The sequence below is a fragment of the Panthera leo genome, chromosome D3 (assembly GCF_018350215.1).
Source record: "Panthera leo isolate Ple1 chromosome D3, P.leo_Ple1_pat1.1, whole genome shotgun sequence".
In the NCBI taxonomy this organism is placed as follows: Eukaryota; Metazoa; Chordata; class Mammalia; order Carnivora; family Felidae; genus Panthera; species Panthera leo.
In genome coordinates, this window is record NC_056690.1 from 32,742,611 (window position 1) to 32,760,027 (window position 17,417).

Here is a 17,417-nt window from a genome sequence, read left to right on the forward strand (position 1 = left end):
ACCTGAGCTGAAGTCAGATGCTCAACTAACTGAGCCTCCCAGGTACCCCTTATTTTATTGTTTTTAAGTTTGTTTATTTATTTATTTTGAGAGAGAGAAAGAGCATGCAAGCAGGGGAGGGACAGAGAGAGTAGGTGAGAAAGAGAATCCTAAGCAGGCTCTACACTATAAACCCGAAGCCTGACATGGGACTTGAACTCAAGAACCTTGAGGTCATGACCCTAGCAGAAACCAAGAGTTGGAAGTTCAACCAACTGAGCTACCCAGGTTCCCCAATATGATTGATTTTAAATCTATCATCTTGCAATTTGCTTTCTCTTTGTTTCATCTGTTCTTTGTTTTCTTTCTCCCCCTCTCCCCTACCCTTTATTTTGGATTGAGTATTCTTTTATTATTTTTTTAAAAAATTTTTGATGTTTATTTGTTTTTGAGAGAGAAAGAGAGAGACAGAGTGCAAGTGGGGGAGGGGCAGAGAGAGATGGAGACACAGAATCTGAAGCAGGCTCCAGGCTCTGAGCTGTAAGCACAGAGCCCAATGCGGAGCTTGGGCTCACCAACCGTGAGATCATGACCTGAGCCAAAGTTGGATGCTTAACCAACTGAGCCACCCAGGTACCCTGAGATTTTAAAAAATAATAGAAAAGATCAATGAAACGAAAACTTGGTTCTTTGAAAAGATAAACAAAATTGGTAATACTCTAGCCAGACTCATCAAGGAAACAAAGAGGACCCAAATAAATAAAATCAGAAATGAAAGAGGTGAAATTGTAAAGGACACCACAGAAATATGAAGAATTACAAGAGACTACTATGAAAATTATATGCCAAATTGCACAAATCAAATTGGACAATCAAGAAAAAATGGTAAATTCTTATAAACACTAAATCTCCCAAGTCTAAATCATGAAGAAATAAAAAATCTGAATAGATCAATTACAAGTAATGATTTTGAAGCAGTAATTTAAAAACTCCTGAAAAACAAGTCCAGGACCAAACAGCTTCACAGATGAATTCTGTGAAACATTAAGAGTTAGCAGGGGGCGCCTGAGTGGCTCAGTCAGTTAAGTGTCCGACTCCGCCAAGGGTCATGATCTCACAGTTCGTGAGTTTGAGCCCCGCGTCGGGCTCTGTGCTGACAGCTCAGAACCTGGAGCCTGCTTCGGATTCTGTGTCTCCCTCTGTCTGCCTCTCCCTTGCTCACACTCTGTCTCTTGCATTGTCTGAAAAATAAATAAACATTAAAAAAAAAAGAGTTAGTAGTTATTCTTCTCAAATTACTCCAAAAAATCAAAGAGGAAGCAAGGCTTCTAAACTCATTTTATGATGCCAGCATTACCCTGATACCAAAATACTAAGCCACTATGCAAAAAAAGAGAACTATAGCCCAATATCCTTGAAGAACATGGATGCAAAAATCCTCAACAAGATATTAGCAAACTGAATTCAATAATACATTAAAAGGAGCATACACTCCTTTTAATCAAGGAGGGATTTATTCCAGGGATATAAGGATGGTTCAACATCTACAAATCAATCAATATGATACATCACATTAAGAAGATGAAGGATAAAAGTCATATGATTATCTCAATAGATGCAGAAAAAGAGCATTTGGCAAAATTAAACATCCATATGATAAATTCAGTATACAAGAAATGTACCTCAATATAACGGGTATGGAAGAAACAAAAATGGGTATAGAAGAAATGTATCCCAATGTAATAAAGACCATATATGACAAACATACAGCTAACATCATACTCAATGGTGAAAAACTAAAAGCTTTTTCTCTAAGATCAGGAATAAGACAAGGATGCCGGCTCTCACCACTTTTATTCAACATAGTATTGGAAGTCTTAGCCATTATATTGGGAAATAAAAAGAAATAGAAGGCATTGAAATTAGAAGGGAAGAAGTAAAACTATCATTATTTGCAGATGATATGATACTATACATAGAAAACCCTAAAGATTCCACCAAAAAAATATTAGAGCTAATAAATGAGTTCAGTAAAGTCTCAGGATACAAAAATAACATACAGAAATTGGTTGCATTTGTATGTACTAAAAATGAGCTATCAGAGAAATTGAGAAAACAATCACATTTAAATTTGCACCAAAAAGAGTAAAATACCTAGGAATAAATTTAATCAAGGAAGTGAAACACTTGTACTTTGGAAACTATAATACATTGATGAAAGAAATTGACAACACAAACAAATGGAAAGATATTCCATGCTCATGGATTGGAAAGATTAACATTGCTGAGGTGTCCATACTACTGAAGAGGTGGAGGGGGGGATTGATGAAACAGGTGATGGGGATTAAGGTGTATATTTGTCATGATGAGCACTGCGTAATGTATGGAATTGTTTAATCACTATATTGTACACCTGAAATTAACATAACACTGCATGTTAGCTATACTGAAAGTAACATTAAAAAAAAAGAAAAAAAATGTCCATACTACCCAAAGTAATGTACAGATTCAGTGTAATCACCATCAAAATGCCAATAGCATTTGAACAAAGAACAAAGCATCCTAAAATTAGTATGGAACCACAAAGACCTCCAAATAGCCAAAACAATCTTGAGAAAGAAGAACAAAGCTGGAGGTATCATACTCCCTGATTTCAAACTATATTACAAAGCTATAAAATCAAAACAGTTTGGTACTGGCACAAAAACAGATATAGACCAGTGGAATAGAACAGAGAGCTCAGAAACAGAACAAAACAAAATAATATGCATATATGGTCAATTAATCCATGACAAAGGAGGCAAGAATATACAATGGGGAAAAGAAAGTCTCTTCAATAAATGGTGCTGGGAAAACTGGACAGCCACATGGAAAAGGATGAAACTGGATTACTATTTTGCACTATATACAAAAATAAAATCGAAATGGATTAAAGACTTGAATGTAAGACCTGAGACCATAAAATTCCTAGAAGAAACCATAGGCTGTAAGCTCTTTGACATCAGTCTTAGCAATAACTTTTTAGACCTGTCCCTTCAGGAAGGAGGGCAACAAATCTAAAATAAATGGGATTACATTAAACTAAAAAATGTTTGCACAGAGAAGGAAACCATCAACAAAATGAAAAGGTAATATGCTAAATGAGAGAATAGATTTGCAAGTCATACATCCGATTAGGGGTTAATATCCAAAAGATAATAAGGAACTTATCTAACTTAATGTTTAAAAACCCCAAATAACCTGATTAAAAAATGAGCAGAAGACTTGAATAGACATTTCTTCAAAGAAGGCATACAGATGGCCAACAGGCACATGAAAATATGTTCAAAATCTCTAATCATCAGGGAAATGAAAACCAAAACCACAATAAGATATCAACTCACACTTGTCATATTGGCTATTATAAAAAAAATAATAATATGTGTTAGTGAGGATGTGCAGAAAAAGGAACCTTCATACACTGTTGGTGGGAATGTAAATTGGCTCAGCCACTGTGGAAAACAGTGTGGAGTTCCTCAAAAATTAAAAATAGAACTACCATATGATCCAGCAATTCCACTTCTAGGTATTATCCAAAGAAAACAAAACACCAATTGGAAGAGATATACATACCCCTATATTCATTGCAGCATTATTTATAGTAGCTAAACATGGAAGCAGCTTAAGCATCATAGATGAATGGATAAAGATGTGGTATATTACTCATCCATAAAAAAGAATGAAAATTTGCCATTTGTAATAACATGGATGGACTTAGAGGGTATTATGCCAAATGAAATAAGTCAGACAGAGAAAGACAAGTACCGTATGATCTCACTTATATGTGGAATAAAAAAAGAAAACAAACAAAACAGAAATGGACTCATAGATTCAGGAAACCACCTGTTGGTTACCAGATGGGGAAGGATTGAGTGGTGGATGAAATGGGTGAAGGGGATTAAGAAGTACAAACTTCCAGTTATAAAATAAATAAGTTATGGGGATGTAATGTACCACTTAGAGCATATAGTCAATAATATTGTAAGGACTTTGTATAGTGACAGATGGTATTTAGACTAATGGGGATCACTTCATAATATATAAAAATATCAAATCACTATCATGTGCATCTGAAACTAATAGGATACTGTATGTCAATTATACTTTGATAAAAAACATTTTTAATAACGATATGAATTTACCATTTTTTAAAAAAAAGTAGGCCTCATGCTCAGAGTGGAGCTTGAATTCATGACCCTGAGATCAAAAGTCAGATGCTTAACCCACAGAGCCACCCAGGTGCCCCAAACTTACCACTGTTTTAAACAGTCCCTTACAGATGAATGTTTATTTCCAATAATTGTGACTACAAACAATGCTGTAATGATTAACCTTGTGCTCACAGCATTTTGCATGTGTGCAAGCTCATCATTAGGGTACATTTTCATAAATGGAATATCCAGGTTAAAGAATACACGCATTTAACATTTAGGCAGACATTGCCAAATTCCCTTCTATAGGCTTTCACCATTCCGTGTGCTCACCAGTTATTTCTGAGAATGCCTAGCCAGCAGAGTGAGTTGTCAATATTTTGGATTTTGCCACTGTGACAGGTGAGAAATTTTGTTACCATTTTAATGTCTGTTCTTCCAGATCTTTCCCAACTGTATATGTGCATATACGACATTTCTGATGCCACCTTTGTACCCCTCCTCAGCCTCATCTCCTGCCTTTCCTGTTCCTCCCCATCCATAACATTAGCTATCATTTATATCATACATACTACTGGTAGAGCTAATAGGAAACAGAGGGACATGTAAAACTTGGCTCCAAAGTCCTCTCTCTACTTCACAGTCATGGTGTGCGAAACAGTGTGCAGTTCCACTGAGTTCATTTGAGAATCATTTTTCTTTGAAACAGTTCCTGATGGGCCCAAGCTTGATGTCCCAACACTTTTATTATTGCATTTAGCTCACTGGTTTGTGATTATTTGCGCTGCTCTCCTAGTGTTGGGGATGTGTGTTTTGGCATTTTCAGAGCCTTGGACGTTGCCGCCACTGACTGATTAGGCGCTCAATAAAATATTTCACGAGTGACTTAGCGTGTGTAAATGCCCAAAATGTCGAGAATGGCCTCGCACCTTGACAGGTAAAGGTCCATTTGTCTGGGGCCCCAGCAGCCTGGGCTGCTGCCTCCCGACAGCTCCCGGCTGGTCCCGCCCCCCAGCCTGCGCCCCGCCTCCAGCCCCCCCCTCCACCCGCCCTGCAGGCGCTCCTCCTTTCCCTTGGGCCTCGCCTCCAGCTCCACCCTCGCGCCCCGCCCGCCACTCCAAGCCTCTCCCCTTAGACCACGCCTCTACACCCGCACCCCTCACTCCTCCCTTAAGCCCCGCCTCTAGCCCTGCCTTCCTCCCTTCTTCCTTCTGCCCTACCCACTGGCTTCCACTCGCTCTCCACGCTCCTCCTGCTTAGGCCCCGCCTCTAGCCCAGGTGGAGAGAGGACGCTGCGGAGCCGTAGGAGCAGCTCTGGACCGGAGCGCCCGCCCTACGGCTGACGTTAGCACGCCGGGAGGGGCGGGGTCTGGAGAAGACGCGCGCGTCGAGAGTGTGGGCTCGCCTGTGAGCCGTGGGCCCGCAGCGTCGTTCACGAACTCTCTGCTCCGAGCTGTCTCCCGCGGCCCGAGGCCAGCCGTCGCCGCCTGCCCTACGCCGGCCGCCCAGCCGCGCCTGCGCAGCGCCCCCGGCCCGAGCGGGCGGCGCTGGCGGCCATGGCGCACCGCTGCCTGCGGCTGTGGGGCCGGGGCGGCTGCTGGCCCCGCGGCCTGCCACTGCTGCTCGTGCCTGGCGGCCGCATGGGCCCCACCGAGCGGTCCTGCCTCCGCACGGTGAGTCCCGGAGGCCCAGCGCCCTCCGCCTCCGGCCCGGCTCGGCCCTCGGGCCCGCTTCCGGCCCTGGAGAGCAGGGCGTCAAGGTCACCGGCCCCTGGGCGCGCTCGCGGGCGTCAGGGGCGGCTTCCTCGCGTGAATGAGGCCGCGTGCGCTGCGTGTTCCATGCCAGGACGCCCTGCGTTTCAGATCATTTATCTCGTGGGTCACATCAGCGTGTCAGACCCTTGGTAGAGAATTGGATTTTTGAAAAGAGGTAGAATCAGATATTTGTGCGTCAGGGAGCTTCAAAATAATCATCTGGGAGGGTCCTCTGACTTGATTCAGGGCCGAACCATATTATAGGTAAAGCAACTGAGACCTACAAACGTTAAGGAATTTGTTATATCTCCAGCACGGGTTGCCTTACTTTGAGCTGCTTTCATGGTATTGGAAAAATAGAAAGCAGGTGCTGTGCATGTGTTTTAAGGGTCGGCAGCCTGAGCGTGATTTAATGATAGCACAGGTTTTGGAGGTAAGCTACTCACCCTCTGAACCCCCATTTCCCCATCTGTTGAATGGGACTATTGCTGGCATTCTGGGTCTGCCCCATAGTAGATAATACATACTAACGATGATTATTAATAACGTCACCTCTTCAGAGTAGAGGATGTTTTTAGTTGCATAAGAAGCCCTGTCCTCAGTGGGAGGCTATTTCTCTCTTGGTGGTAACAGGGCACCACACGTATGGGCTATGGTAATACCGTTTTCTGGAGTGAGGATAGTGTGTTGTCACAGGACTGTGGCTGTAATCTGTCAAGTAAAGGTTCATGTGATGGGTAGGCGATATCAGCTATTTCAGTGACAGTTTCTTGCTGTCTGCCAGTTTTTTAGAGACCAACCTTGCATTGGTTCCTTGGAGCATGGGGCAAAAGAGCATGGTGGTTAAGGCCCTGGAGACAGTCACAGGAACCTGCCACTTACTAGCCAGATGCCCTTGAGGAACCACTTTCAGCCTCTCCACTTAAAAGGGCATATTAATAGTACCTGCATTCATGATTTTTACTCTTCGAAGCTTTGTTGCCTGTCTTGGGTATCTTAATTTGTTTCTTACTCCCTACTGCCCTGCACTAGGCCTCATGTTTCCTGCATTGCATCCATTTTGCCATAGTATCTTGCCGTCTCCTTTTGTCCCTAGTAAATACTGGACTCAGACCTGTAATGAGCAGGTAGGGATCTGCCTTGTGAGTTTGCAGTTTTTATGTCAGGAATCTTGTCTGGGCCCTTTCTCTTTTGAGTGGCACCGTTGTCCTGTGAGTCTTCCACGCTGAGGTATAAGGAAGTCCCCTGTGCTGATAGCAATAGCTGATTGATTGGGGAGTCTGTGACACATTCCCTGGGGACATTAGGGCATTCTTGTGCTACCTGCAAGGGAGTCTGAAAGGACTTTGTCCTTTAGGTTTGTGCTGCTGTTAAAGGTCAGAGACAAGAACGATTCTCACAGTTTTCTTGGGGAAGACTTTGATGTGAGATGTCCGTTCTCAGGTTTTATGCTCAGAGAAATAAGACTGATGATAAAGCAGCTAAAAAGTGCTCCTAATGTCAAACATAAAAGATAATCCTCTAAAATGAGGTGCTCTGAACTTAAATCTTGTGAGTTGATATTTTTTTTATATTATCCTTTGAATGGGCTTGGATTAGATAAGCAGAGAAAAGTTTCATTGATGGTGCCTGTAGAGAAAATAACTTCAGCATTAAAAGTAGTTATAGGATTATTGCTAGAGGTATTCCAGGTCAACACGATTTGAAGATAGAGCCTGAAGGCGGTTTACTGGCCAATAAGTATTTATGGAGTACATACCTTGTGTCCAATTCTGTACTTTATGGTGACATAAAGACCTACTTGATAAGGTGATGATGAGCACTTACTCTCAAAAAGCTTTCAGAGTAATTGGAAATGATCATTTGAATCTAGGTATCATCATACGATTTTAACAGTGCTTTTTACATGCGTTATTACATTTGATCCTCATGGTAGCATCCCTGGGAACTAGTCGTTTTCTCCCATTATAGATGCGTAACTGAAGTTCCTACCAGATGTGTTAAAGATCATCAGTCAAAAAATTCAGATTTCCAGCTTTAACAGAATTAAAAATTGTGACACCGTCTGCCTGGTGATTATGGTTCCTTCAAATTCCAGACCTAGATGTCACTACTTGTAATATCCTTAGGTCCCTTGAGCATGTAATCACTTCCTCTTCTGTGCTACCTACCTCTGTTGTATATACTTAGAGGTTTTGTATTGTTACGTGTATTATACCATCCTGTGATAGATTTGTCCCCACACTCTCCCTTACACTTCTGAGCTTCCCGGAGGTAAGGATTGCTTCTGACCTCCAACCTGCCCCACTGGGGACTCCCCACCACTTAGCAGTGCGTGGCCTAGAGTAGATGGCCCAGTGAATCAGTGTGACTTGCTGCCTTGTCCATCTTGACTAACAAATCATTTTAATCTATACCCTTAATGGATTTGGTATTGAAAACTTTATTCGTTTATGATACGTTATTATTATTAGTGGTTGTTTCATAGGCCAAGTGTTCCCGGAGGTCGGGGAGGGCTAACAACAGAAGCTCCAAATTCTGTCAGACCAGCATTGCTGTCAACCAAGATCATTGTCAGTGTTTCTGTCTTATTTTGCTGTGTAGAATTGTATATTAATTTGAAGTAAAATCAGCTCATTCTTTAATTATTGACATTTTGTTATTCACATCCGATAGAATTAATCGTTTTAAAGTGTACAACTTAGTGGTCTTCAGTATATTCACATGGTTATACAACCATCGCTACTAATTCCAGAACGTTTCATCACCCCAAAGCCTGTAACCAATTAGAGCCACTCTCTATTTTTCCCCAACCATTCATTCCTCCAGCCCTCAGCAACTGCTAATCTACAGCTTCTGTAGATTGCCTATCCTGGACACTTCATATGAGTGGAATCATATACTATGTGGCCATTTGTGTCCAGTGTCTTTAACTTATTAACATAATGTTTTCAAGGTTTATCCATGTGGTAGCATGTATCAGTGCTTTATTCCTTTTTATGGCTGAATGATATTTCGTTTCTTTAGTGTGTCACATGTATCTGTTCATTGTCATTTGGGTTTCTACTTTTTGGCTCTAGTGAATAATGCTGCTGTGAACGTTCATGTACAAGGTTTTGTGTGGACATATGTTTTCCATTTTCTTGGGTAGGAGTGGACTGACTGGATCATCTGGTAACTTTGCATTTAACGTTTTGAGAATGCTGAACTTTTCCAGAGGGGCTGTACCGCTCCGCATTCCCAGCAATAGTGCACGAGGGCTCTGCTCTCCACATTGTCCACATTCTCACCAACTCTTCTTACTGTCTTTTTGATCATAGTCACCCTAGTGGATGTGAAGTGGTTTTCCGATGCTGTGTTTTCCTCATCAGACCGTAGAGGCAGCAATGCTGGTGGATGCTAATACAGATGAACTTCATTTTAAACATTTTCATCTGTATTTATAAGTTCATCCTCCCAAAAACTGGTGATGAAGTTTCACTTTGCAAAGGGATAGGATTACTTGAAGTTTTTCATTGCCAGATTTGGATGTATCCCCTCAATGAACTTGCTTTTAATTGTGTGCCTAAAAATTTAATAGGGAGCTTGTTCAGTATGTTTATGTTATACTTTCACTTACCTAGACCTTACTTTAAAAAGTAACTTTTTAGCAACATATGTTATTAAGGCAGAGATGTATCTGTAATGGGACTTGTATCACCAGCGTTCTCACCAGGATGACAGTATATCGAATAACTTTAGCAAATGTTAACTAGAGTAAGGATTATCAGTGATGTGGGACTGTAACTTCCTTCTCCTGGAACTAGGAGGTATTTAGTATTATATTTACAAGCCACACTGTTCTGTAATTTCAGGTGAATGTCTTGCAGTTTTATAGACCCTGCCCACGGGACAGCATGAAGGAGCAGATTTCTGTGTCAGTTTGTCTTTTGAGTGCTACGAATTAAACAATGCCAAAGTGAATGTGTTGGCAGAGAATAGTAATGGGGCCACAATTCTAACTTAGGCATGATTTTGAAGTATTCTTGTCTTCTGGATCATACTAATGTCTCTTGGTTTGGTTACTGGAATAGAGTGGCAGAGTCCCAGGCAACCCTAGTCCTCTCTTTAAATGGGGGTGATGGCTGTGCTAGTCTGTAACCACCCATTGAAGGGAGAAACATTTAATTCACTTTGTGATATTAGGAAAGGAAGTTCTTCTAAACTTTTTTATTTTGATATAACCTTTACGCTTTTATTTATATGTTATGCTGCAGCTTTGTCGATATGCTACAACCCAAGCAACAACCAGCAGAAATTCTCTCTTGACAGATGTAATTGCTGCTTATCAAAGATTCTGTTCTCGACCTCCAAAAGGTAAGCACACTTAGGTGGGATCATAATGTTCTGCATTCTTGTTAAAGATGTGCTGGCAGCAGGTGTTTACTAAATAGATGCATAGTTGTTATTTCGGGTTGACTCTGAACTTCCGTCTCCTCCAGTAATCCCACCCCTACTTCCTTTTGTCTGATTGCAGTGATGAAAATGTATCCGCTTTGATTATAACACTTTTGTAGGTAATGAAATTGGCTTGCAAATCAGGCTTTTTTCTTTAACACCTCTGTTTTTTGAACTGTATTATTTAGACCTTGACTTACTCCTACACAAGAAATGTTGCACTTATAGTTTATACTTTTTAATGATGTATCAGCTTTAAAAATGAACACGCATACATAAAACCTAATGAGTTTTAGTTTGAGGGTGTGTATTTTTTTTTCTTTTCTAACAGGATTTGAAAAATACTTTCCTAATGGAAAAAATGGGAAAAAAGCTAGTGAAACTAAAGAAGTTGTGGGAGAAAAAAAAGGTACCTTTTAAAAAGACTATGTTTGAACTTACTGTTTTCTAGTATATGATGTTGGTGATAATTTTTACCGAACAAAGCACATGTTCTCTTAAGGCAGTTCTGAAGTGAGAGGTTACAAGTACGTACAAAATTCTATAGACCCTGTGTTTCATTTCACCTTAATTTTCTGTTCATATTTTCTTGTCATTTTTTAAATCGAATTAATTTAAGGTCACCTTAGAGATATTGAGTGGTCAGTATCTGTTATATCATGCTTGGTAAATATATTTGACACGTAACCTAAATCATTGAGAAAAATCTTAGAAATCTAATACATGCAATTTATCTGATATATATTTTGGTGTGGTTCAGTGTTTTTGGTGGCTGGGGGGGACTATGTAGGCCCTGAGACTCCTGTCCCCATTTCCCACATGTGATAGCATTTAGCACAATGCCTGGCACATTTCAGCTGGCATCTTTGTTTTTAGGGAAAAATGTAATTCAGCCCTTGTTTTTAAATGAACTTGGATCTAGTTGGAGAAACAAATAGATACTCAAAAAATGCAAGGAGTGAAAGCGAGGCCAAGAGAAGGGAGAAGCGCAAGTGTGGTCTGATTGGAGCTTTGGTGACATGGGCAATTTGTGCAATGTTTCCCAGGGGTGTGGTGGGCAGTCTTTTTATCTTGGTTTGGGGCAGAGTAATGATAGTAGGTCCGTTTTTAAACTACAACCAGTTGGGTACCTTTTGTATAGGTGCTCCTTTGTCCCAGAATAGTAGGGGATGTTGTCAAACAACTTCAGAAACGCACTTGACTCTGTTTCCTAGTCCTGTGCCTCATTACAGGTAGGGCTTTCTCTCTCAGGCCCTGCCTCACTTAGGACTGGTGCAGAAACTCCTTGTATGCATCATGGGGGGTGAATATGTCAGCCTCCCATCCTACACAATGGAGGGGTCGCTTTGTGGTAGGTGAAGGTGTTAGAGTAGTTTTTGTGATTCTTTGAGAGGATGTGGGGGTGGGGAGAAAGGTGTTAGCTTCCCAGGGCTGCTGTAACAGGCTACCACACCTGGGTGTCATGAGCAACACAAACGAATGCCTCACAGTTCTGGAGGCTGGAGGCCCAAAGTCTGTGTGTCAGCAGGGTTGACTTCTTCTGAGGGCCATGAGGGAAGGATCTGTTCCAGACCTTTCTCCTTGGTTTATAGATGACTGTCTTCTTCCTGTGTCTTTTGGCACCGCCTTCTCTCTGTGCAGGTCTGTGTCCAAATTTACTCTTTCTATAAGAATGCCAGTTATATTGTATTAGGACTCACCCATAGGACCTCATTTTAAACTTAAACTATTTTTTTTTGTGAAGACCCTATTTCCAAATAAGATCACAATTGGCTAGGACTCCTGACATGTGAATTGGGGAGGCAGGGGGCACAGTTCAACCCTTAACAGTGACTAATTTCAGATTCTGGGAAACTAATTTCATGTGGGTGAGGTGGGGTTTTTTTTTTTTTTAGTCAGTTAATCAAAATCACGCCTTGCCTACAGAAGAAAGAAACACTGTTAACAGTGTTCACTTCATGGGAGTGGGAAATGGGAGCACCTACCTTGTGCCTTCAACTGGGAACTCAGGAATTCATTTACCTGCATTCCAGTCACAGCTCTGTCACTCCTCAGTGTCACTTAACACTGCCTCCAGTTACTTACCAAGTTCCTTAAGCTACACCTTTTCATCTGTAAAACAGGTATAGTCGTATACTTACCTGGTTGTTGGTATATTGTGCAAGTATCGCGGATAACGTGTGGAAAGCACTGGCAAGCCTCCTTGAATGCTCTTAGTCTCTTTTCTTCCTCATGGCAGAATGATCGGTTGCCATAAGCTATTTTGCAGGAAGTCTTTTTTTTTTTTTAGATTTGTATAATGTTTTGATTTTTTTCAGAGACTGGAACTTCACTCTCATTTTTGATACTAAAGAAGGTGGTGTTATTCACATTTTATTGTTCCTACTTGGCAGGAGCATAAAGAAAGAAATTAAGTAAAATCTTAAGGTGTCAAGGTCATTTGAAAAAATGTGGATTCTAGTCCTAGATATACTTGTGATTCCTCAGTCAAGGTCAAAACTTGTTCTAAAACCACAATAGCAACAAAATTGATGCTTTGGTTTCCCGGGAATATAGCTATTTTGTGCCCAGTGACTTTTATGCTTGGTTTAAATCTAGTTGAGGTACAGGATTGGATTGCCTTACAAGGACCTGGTGTAACTATCAAATAATGAAGCTAACCCTTAGTGTGTGCCCGTTGAAACTTTGCCTCCTTATCTTATAGTAACATCAAAGACATGTATGTTAGTTACAACAGAGTGAAAACAGTATTTCCTTCAAACTCATCCAAACTTTGAGTACAACAACGAATGTGGTCGGGACACCATGACAAAACAGGCTGATTCCAGAATTGCTGGTTGATGAGAAGCTGTGATAAGGGATGCTAAAGGGTTTCTTATTTCTGATTCCCAGAAGGAAACAGCCTACATTTATTTCTAAGCATATAACCCAACAACGAGGTCACAGCTGTTAATAGTTGGCTCTAGATACTTCTTAATGAAAAAAGATTAACAAGTTATTGTGAGAACTTTTGCAGTAAGTCTTTTGTTAAGCTGCATTAATGAAAACTTTGTGGAGAGATGTAAAATGCTGCTGTGCTGCGGTATGTGCTCTCTGTTTATGAACAGAATCAAAGCCAGCTGCTACCCCGCGCCCTTCCGGAGGAGGAGTTGGTGGCAGTGGAAAACGAGGTGGCAAGAAAGATGATTCTCACTGGTGGTCCAGATTCCAGAAGGTTTGATTCCAGGCTGTGTGTTAATTTGGAGGATCTGGAGCGGCCCCAGGAGAGGTTGGGAGGGATTTGTGTCCAATATAGCATAGATCCTATTGTGACCTTTCATTCTTCACAGAGACTGTCTCTTTCTTTTTCCAGGGTGATTTTCCATGGGATGACAAGGAATTCCGGATGTACTTTCTCTGGACTGCTCTCTTTTGGGGTGGAGTCATGTTTTACTTCCTGTTCAAGAGCTCCGGGAGAGAAATCACTTGGAAGGACTTTGTCAATAACTATCTTTCCAAAGGAGTAGTAAGTATTTTATTGGATTGGTGGTTTATAGTGGTTCAAAAGGTGAAATTCAGTAGATTGGGCCGACAAAGTAACAGTCAACTAAGTTAGCCAGCTTGTCCGTTGTAAAGTTACTGTTTTCATCTTGATTTTTTTTTTAATGCTGTAAAGTATTGCAATGAAGAACAACCCTATTTGTTTTGGCCCAGCTGTCCCCACATTTACCACAAAATCCTTTTCTTTCACTTCTACTAGAACCTAGCTTTCACCTTGCTCCGGCTGTCCTCTGTCTCCTTTCATTTTCTTGTGTGTCCTCAGTCCCGCCTTCCCCCTGCTAGAATGTGCCAGCCTCTCCTGGCACCTTTATGACTCCACGGCTCTTAATCTCCCATGAGCTTGGACTTGGGTGCCTAAGTGACTCCGAGTGTTGAAAGTGAGAGCGGATGGGCTCTAAGTGGGGGCCCAAGCAGGGCTGCTGGGAGCCTTTGTCACTACCAGTTGGACTTTACCCAGTGAGACTACTCCAGCATCTTTGAGATGCTGTGGCCTGTGAGATGCATTATTTTATCCATTCCTAAGAAAAATTTAGTAAGCTGCCAGTGAAACTAGAAAATACCAGTTGTCAAACATATCCTAATTTCTCAGATGTTAAAATATGAAAAATGTCCACCTTAGAATTGATGAAGTGATAGTGAGAAACCAGGTTAGGCCTGCTGTGTCACTGTGGGGAGATTACTTAACCTCTTGGAATTGGGCTTTTCAATGAAATTGATAAAATAAAGGTAAGATAGTAATACTTACTGGTAGCATAGAAAATCAAAAGTTATTTTTAAAGATTGTTCAATAAGGTGAGGATGGAAGTGATTACTTACTCACACTTTTGAGGTTAATGTTTCTCATGGAAGCCAGGATATTTATGTATAATACCCAGATGTTTTAGGGAGCCTGCCTTCTAAGAAGTAACTCCTGTCTGGTTGTGGAGGGGGCTACAGCTATCCTTCAAAGTGTGGTGACAGGGCCTCAGGGAAGATTCTCCATAGAGGCATCTCCTTTTGGCCTAGTGGTTCTTTGGAATCTGTCTACTGTTGTTCCAGCAGTTTTATGGGGGGTAGAGTACTTTAGTCCTTTCCAGATGACGTGCTTTGGGAACAGGTAGTTCCCTGTTCCACCTCCTCCTGGAATTACCCAGGGCTCCCTCACAAACTGCCTGCCATTGCAGATTTAATGGCAGCAGAAAGCAAGCTTCTTCCAAAGGGCTCATGCTCCAGATCAACCTAGAACTTAGGGTTAAAGAACTTAGAAGGTCTTTAAAAGTGTTCTTAAGAATCCTATGTAGTTAGGATGTTACAGAAAAAAGCAAGTTTATATTATTTTATACCCATAGAATGGCGAAAATTAAAGTCTTCTGTTAGCAAGTGAGGATGTAGACCAATATGTGAGGATATAGAATATTTTGCTGTGCAGCGTGAATTGGAGAACCACTTTGGAGAGCAGTTTCATGTATAGTAAATGAATAGTAAATAATAGTATAGTAAATGTACTATTAATAGTATAGTATAGAATAGTAAAGTATGTGTACCCTGCAACCCAGCCTTACTGGATCTGTCTATAGGTACATGTTCAGAGAAACCTTTAAAGATGTGCCCAAGAAGTTATCTGCAGGAATGTTCATGACAGCATTGCTTACGATAGTGAACGTTTTGAAACAGCCTAAATGTCTATCAGGAGAATGGATAAATAACTTGGGGTGTGCTCCCAAAGTGGAGTACCCCGCAGATCTGACCTGTCAGCAGGGATGAACCTCAAAAATACGACAGGAAGGGAAAAAGAGTTGTAGAAGAATATACACCAAGCAGGACCATTTTTAAAGTCTAAAAGCAGGTGACAGTGAGTGTATGTTCAGGGTTACATCTGTGTGGCACAGGCACCAGGACAGGCTTTGGGACAGTCAGCACCTAATGTGGGGAGTGTCCACTTCTGGGAAGAGGGGGTGACTGGTGGCTTCAACAGCATTTGTGATGTTTTATTTTTCAAGCCAGAAGGGGAAACAACGGGGCCTCCTTATGTTGTTCATCATTGTTCTTTGTACATCTAAAATATCATGTGCAATTTTAATGGGCTTAAAAGAATATCTGTCTTCTCTGTAAATTTATGTTTGAATATTAACTTTTTAAAATTTCAGGTAGACAGACTGGAAGTCGTCAACAAGCGTTTTGTTCGAGTGACTTTTATACCAGGAAAAACTCCTGTTGATGGGGTAAATGATTTTTATTAATTGATGTGGATTAGCTGTAAATTCACTTTTCAGATTTAGAGTCAGAAAGCAAGCATTCCCTCACATTGCAGTAGCTCTGTGCACCAGCTATGCCAGATTCGGGCAGCACAGCACTCACAGGCCTCTCTAACGCACGCAGGGGAGAATGTGCATGCCGTACGTAGTTGCCTTATGAAGTTGGTCAGTTTTTTGGGGTTGGATTTGGTAATTGTTCTGTACTTTTAGGAAATGGTGAAATCCCAGTTTTTAGTATTCTAGTATCATCTATGAATTTTTCAAGACTGAGAGAACAGTTGTTTTGGTTAGGGAAAAACTGTTAAATCTGAATTGCGTATGTCTTGAGACAGCTTTTTTCAAATCAGTTTAAGAAGCGTTCTGATCATATCTCTCCCAAGTGTTTTGTGATATTTTATTCTTTTAATTTCCATTTCGTTTCTCATTTCAAAAAAAAAATATGTATATCCTTTAAAAAAATTTTTTTTGTTAAATTTTTTTTGATGTTTATTCTTGAGAGAGAGAGAGAGACAGAGCACGAGCTGGGGAGGGGCAAGAGACACAGAATCTGAAGCAGGCTCCGGGCTCTGAGCTGTCAGCACAGAGCCCAACAGGGCTCAAACTCACGCACCTCGAGATCATGACCTGAGCCAAAGTTGGACACCTAACCTACTGAGTCACCCAGGTGCTCCTAATTTGTAAATCCTGTCCAGCCAGTTTGAACTCTATTCCAGATATCCTAGACTGGGTTGAGGGGATTGTAGGGGAGGACAGCAGTGGGGCAGATGAGGTTCCCAGGTGATTCCAAGGTGATTCCCAGCCCTCCCATCCCCCCATGGGGGCCCATCTCTAGTCCCTTGGTGTCCTGCTGTCTTACTGCCCTCCCCCAGGGTCAGACCTCCTTTACCATGTTGCATCCCTCCTTCCAGATGATTTTGTGTAACCATTTCCTGGTCACCTTGCCTGGGTGGGGCAACATGTAAAGAAAACTAGAACTGATGGTGACCATCTCTGTCTGAAACATGTCGACAAAAAGAGGAATGTCTCTAAAGTTGTGCGGGTTTGGTATTTCAGTCACTTTTAGGAGTAAGTTATTTTAATTGTCTTCATTTCTACCCCACTTCCCATTCTTTTTGCCTTATGATGAAATGTTCGTTAATAACCATGCTCCTTTTTTTTTTTCTCAGAACTGTTCCTCAGAGTTTTAGTGCTGGGAATTAAATTGGCACTCCCTTTCAAGAGGACAGTTTGGCAGTGTGTATATCAGCAGTTTTGAAAGTATGCACACACTCAGTAGTTTTGCT

The 17,417-nt window shown here is 41.2% G+C and overlaps 1 protein-coding gene across 1 annotated transcript in view; it reads left to right on the forward strand.

The window, feature by feature from the left end:
- The first annotated feature begins 5,681 nt into the window (after positions 1-5,681).
- Positions 5,682-17,417, forward strand: part of AFG3L2 (AFG3 like matrix AAA peptidase subunit 2) — a 39,948-nt gene continuing 28,212 nt past the window's right edge. The window contains exons 1-6 of the mRNA XM_042910012.1: positions 5,682-5,842; positions 10,180-10,279; positions 10,692-10,769; positions 13,468-13,574; positions 13,713-13,865; positions 16,027-16,101. Of these exons, the coding sequence (XP_042765946.1) occupies positions 5,726-5,842; positions 10,180-10,279; positions 10,692-10,769; positions 13,468-13,574; positions 13,713-13,865; positions 16,027-16,101 (630 nt within the window). The 5' untranslated portion in view covers positions 5,682-5,725. The remainder of the gene's footprint in view (positions 5,843-10,179; positions 10,280-10,691; positions 10,770-13,467; positions 13,575-13,712; positions 13,866-16,026; positions 16,102-17,417) is intronic.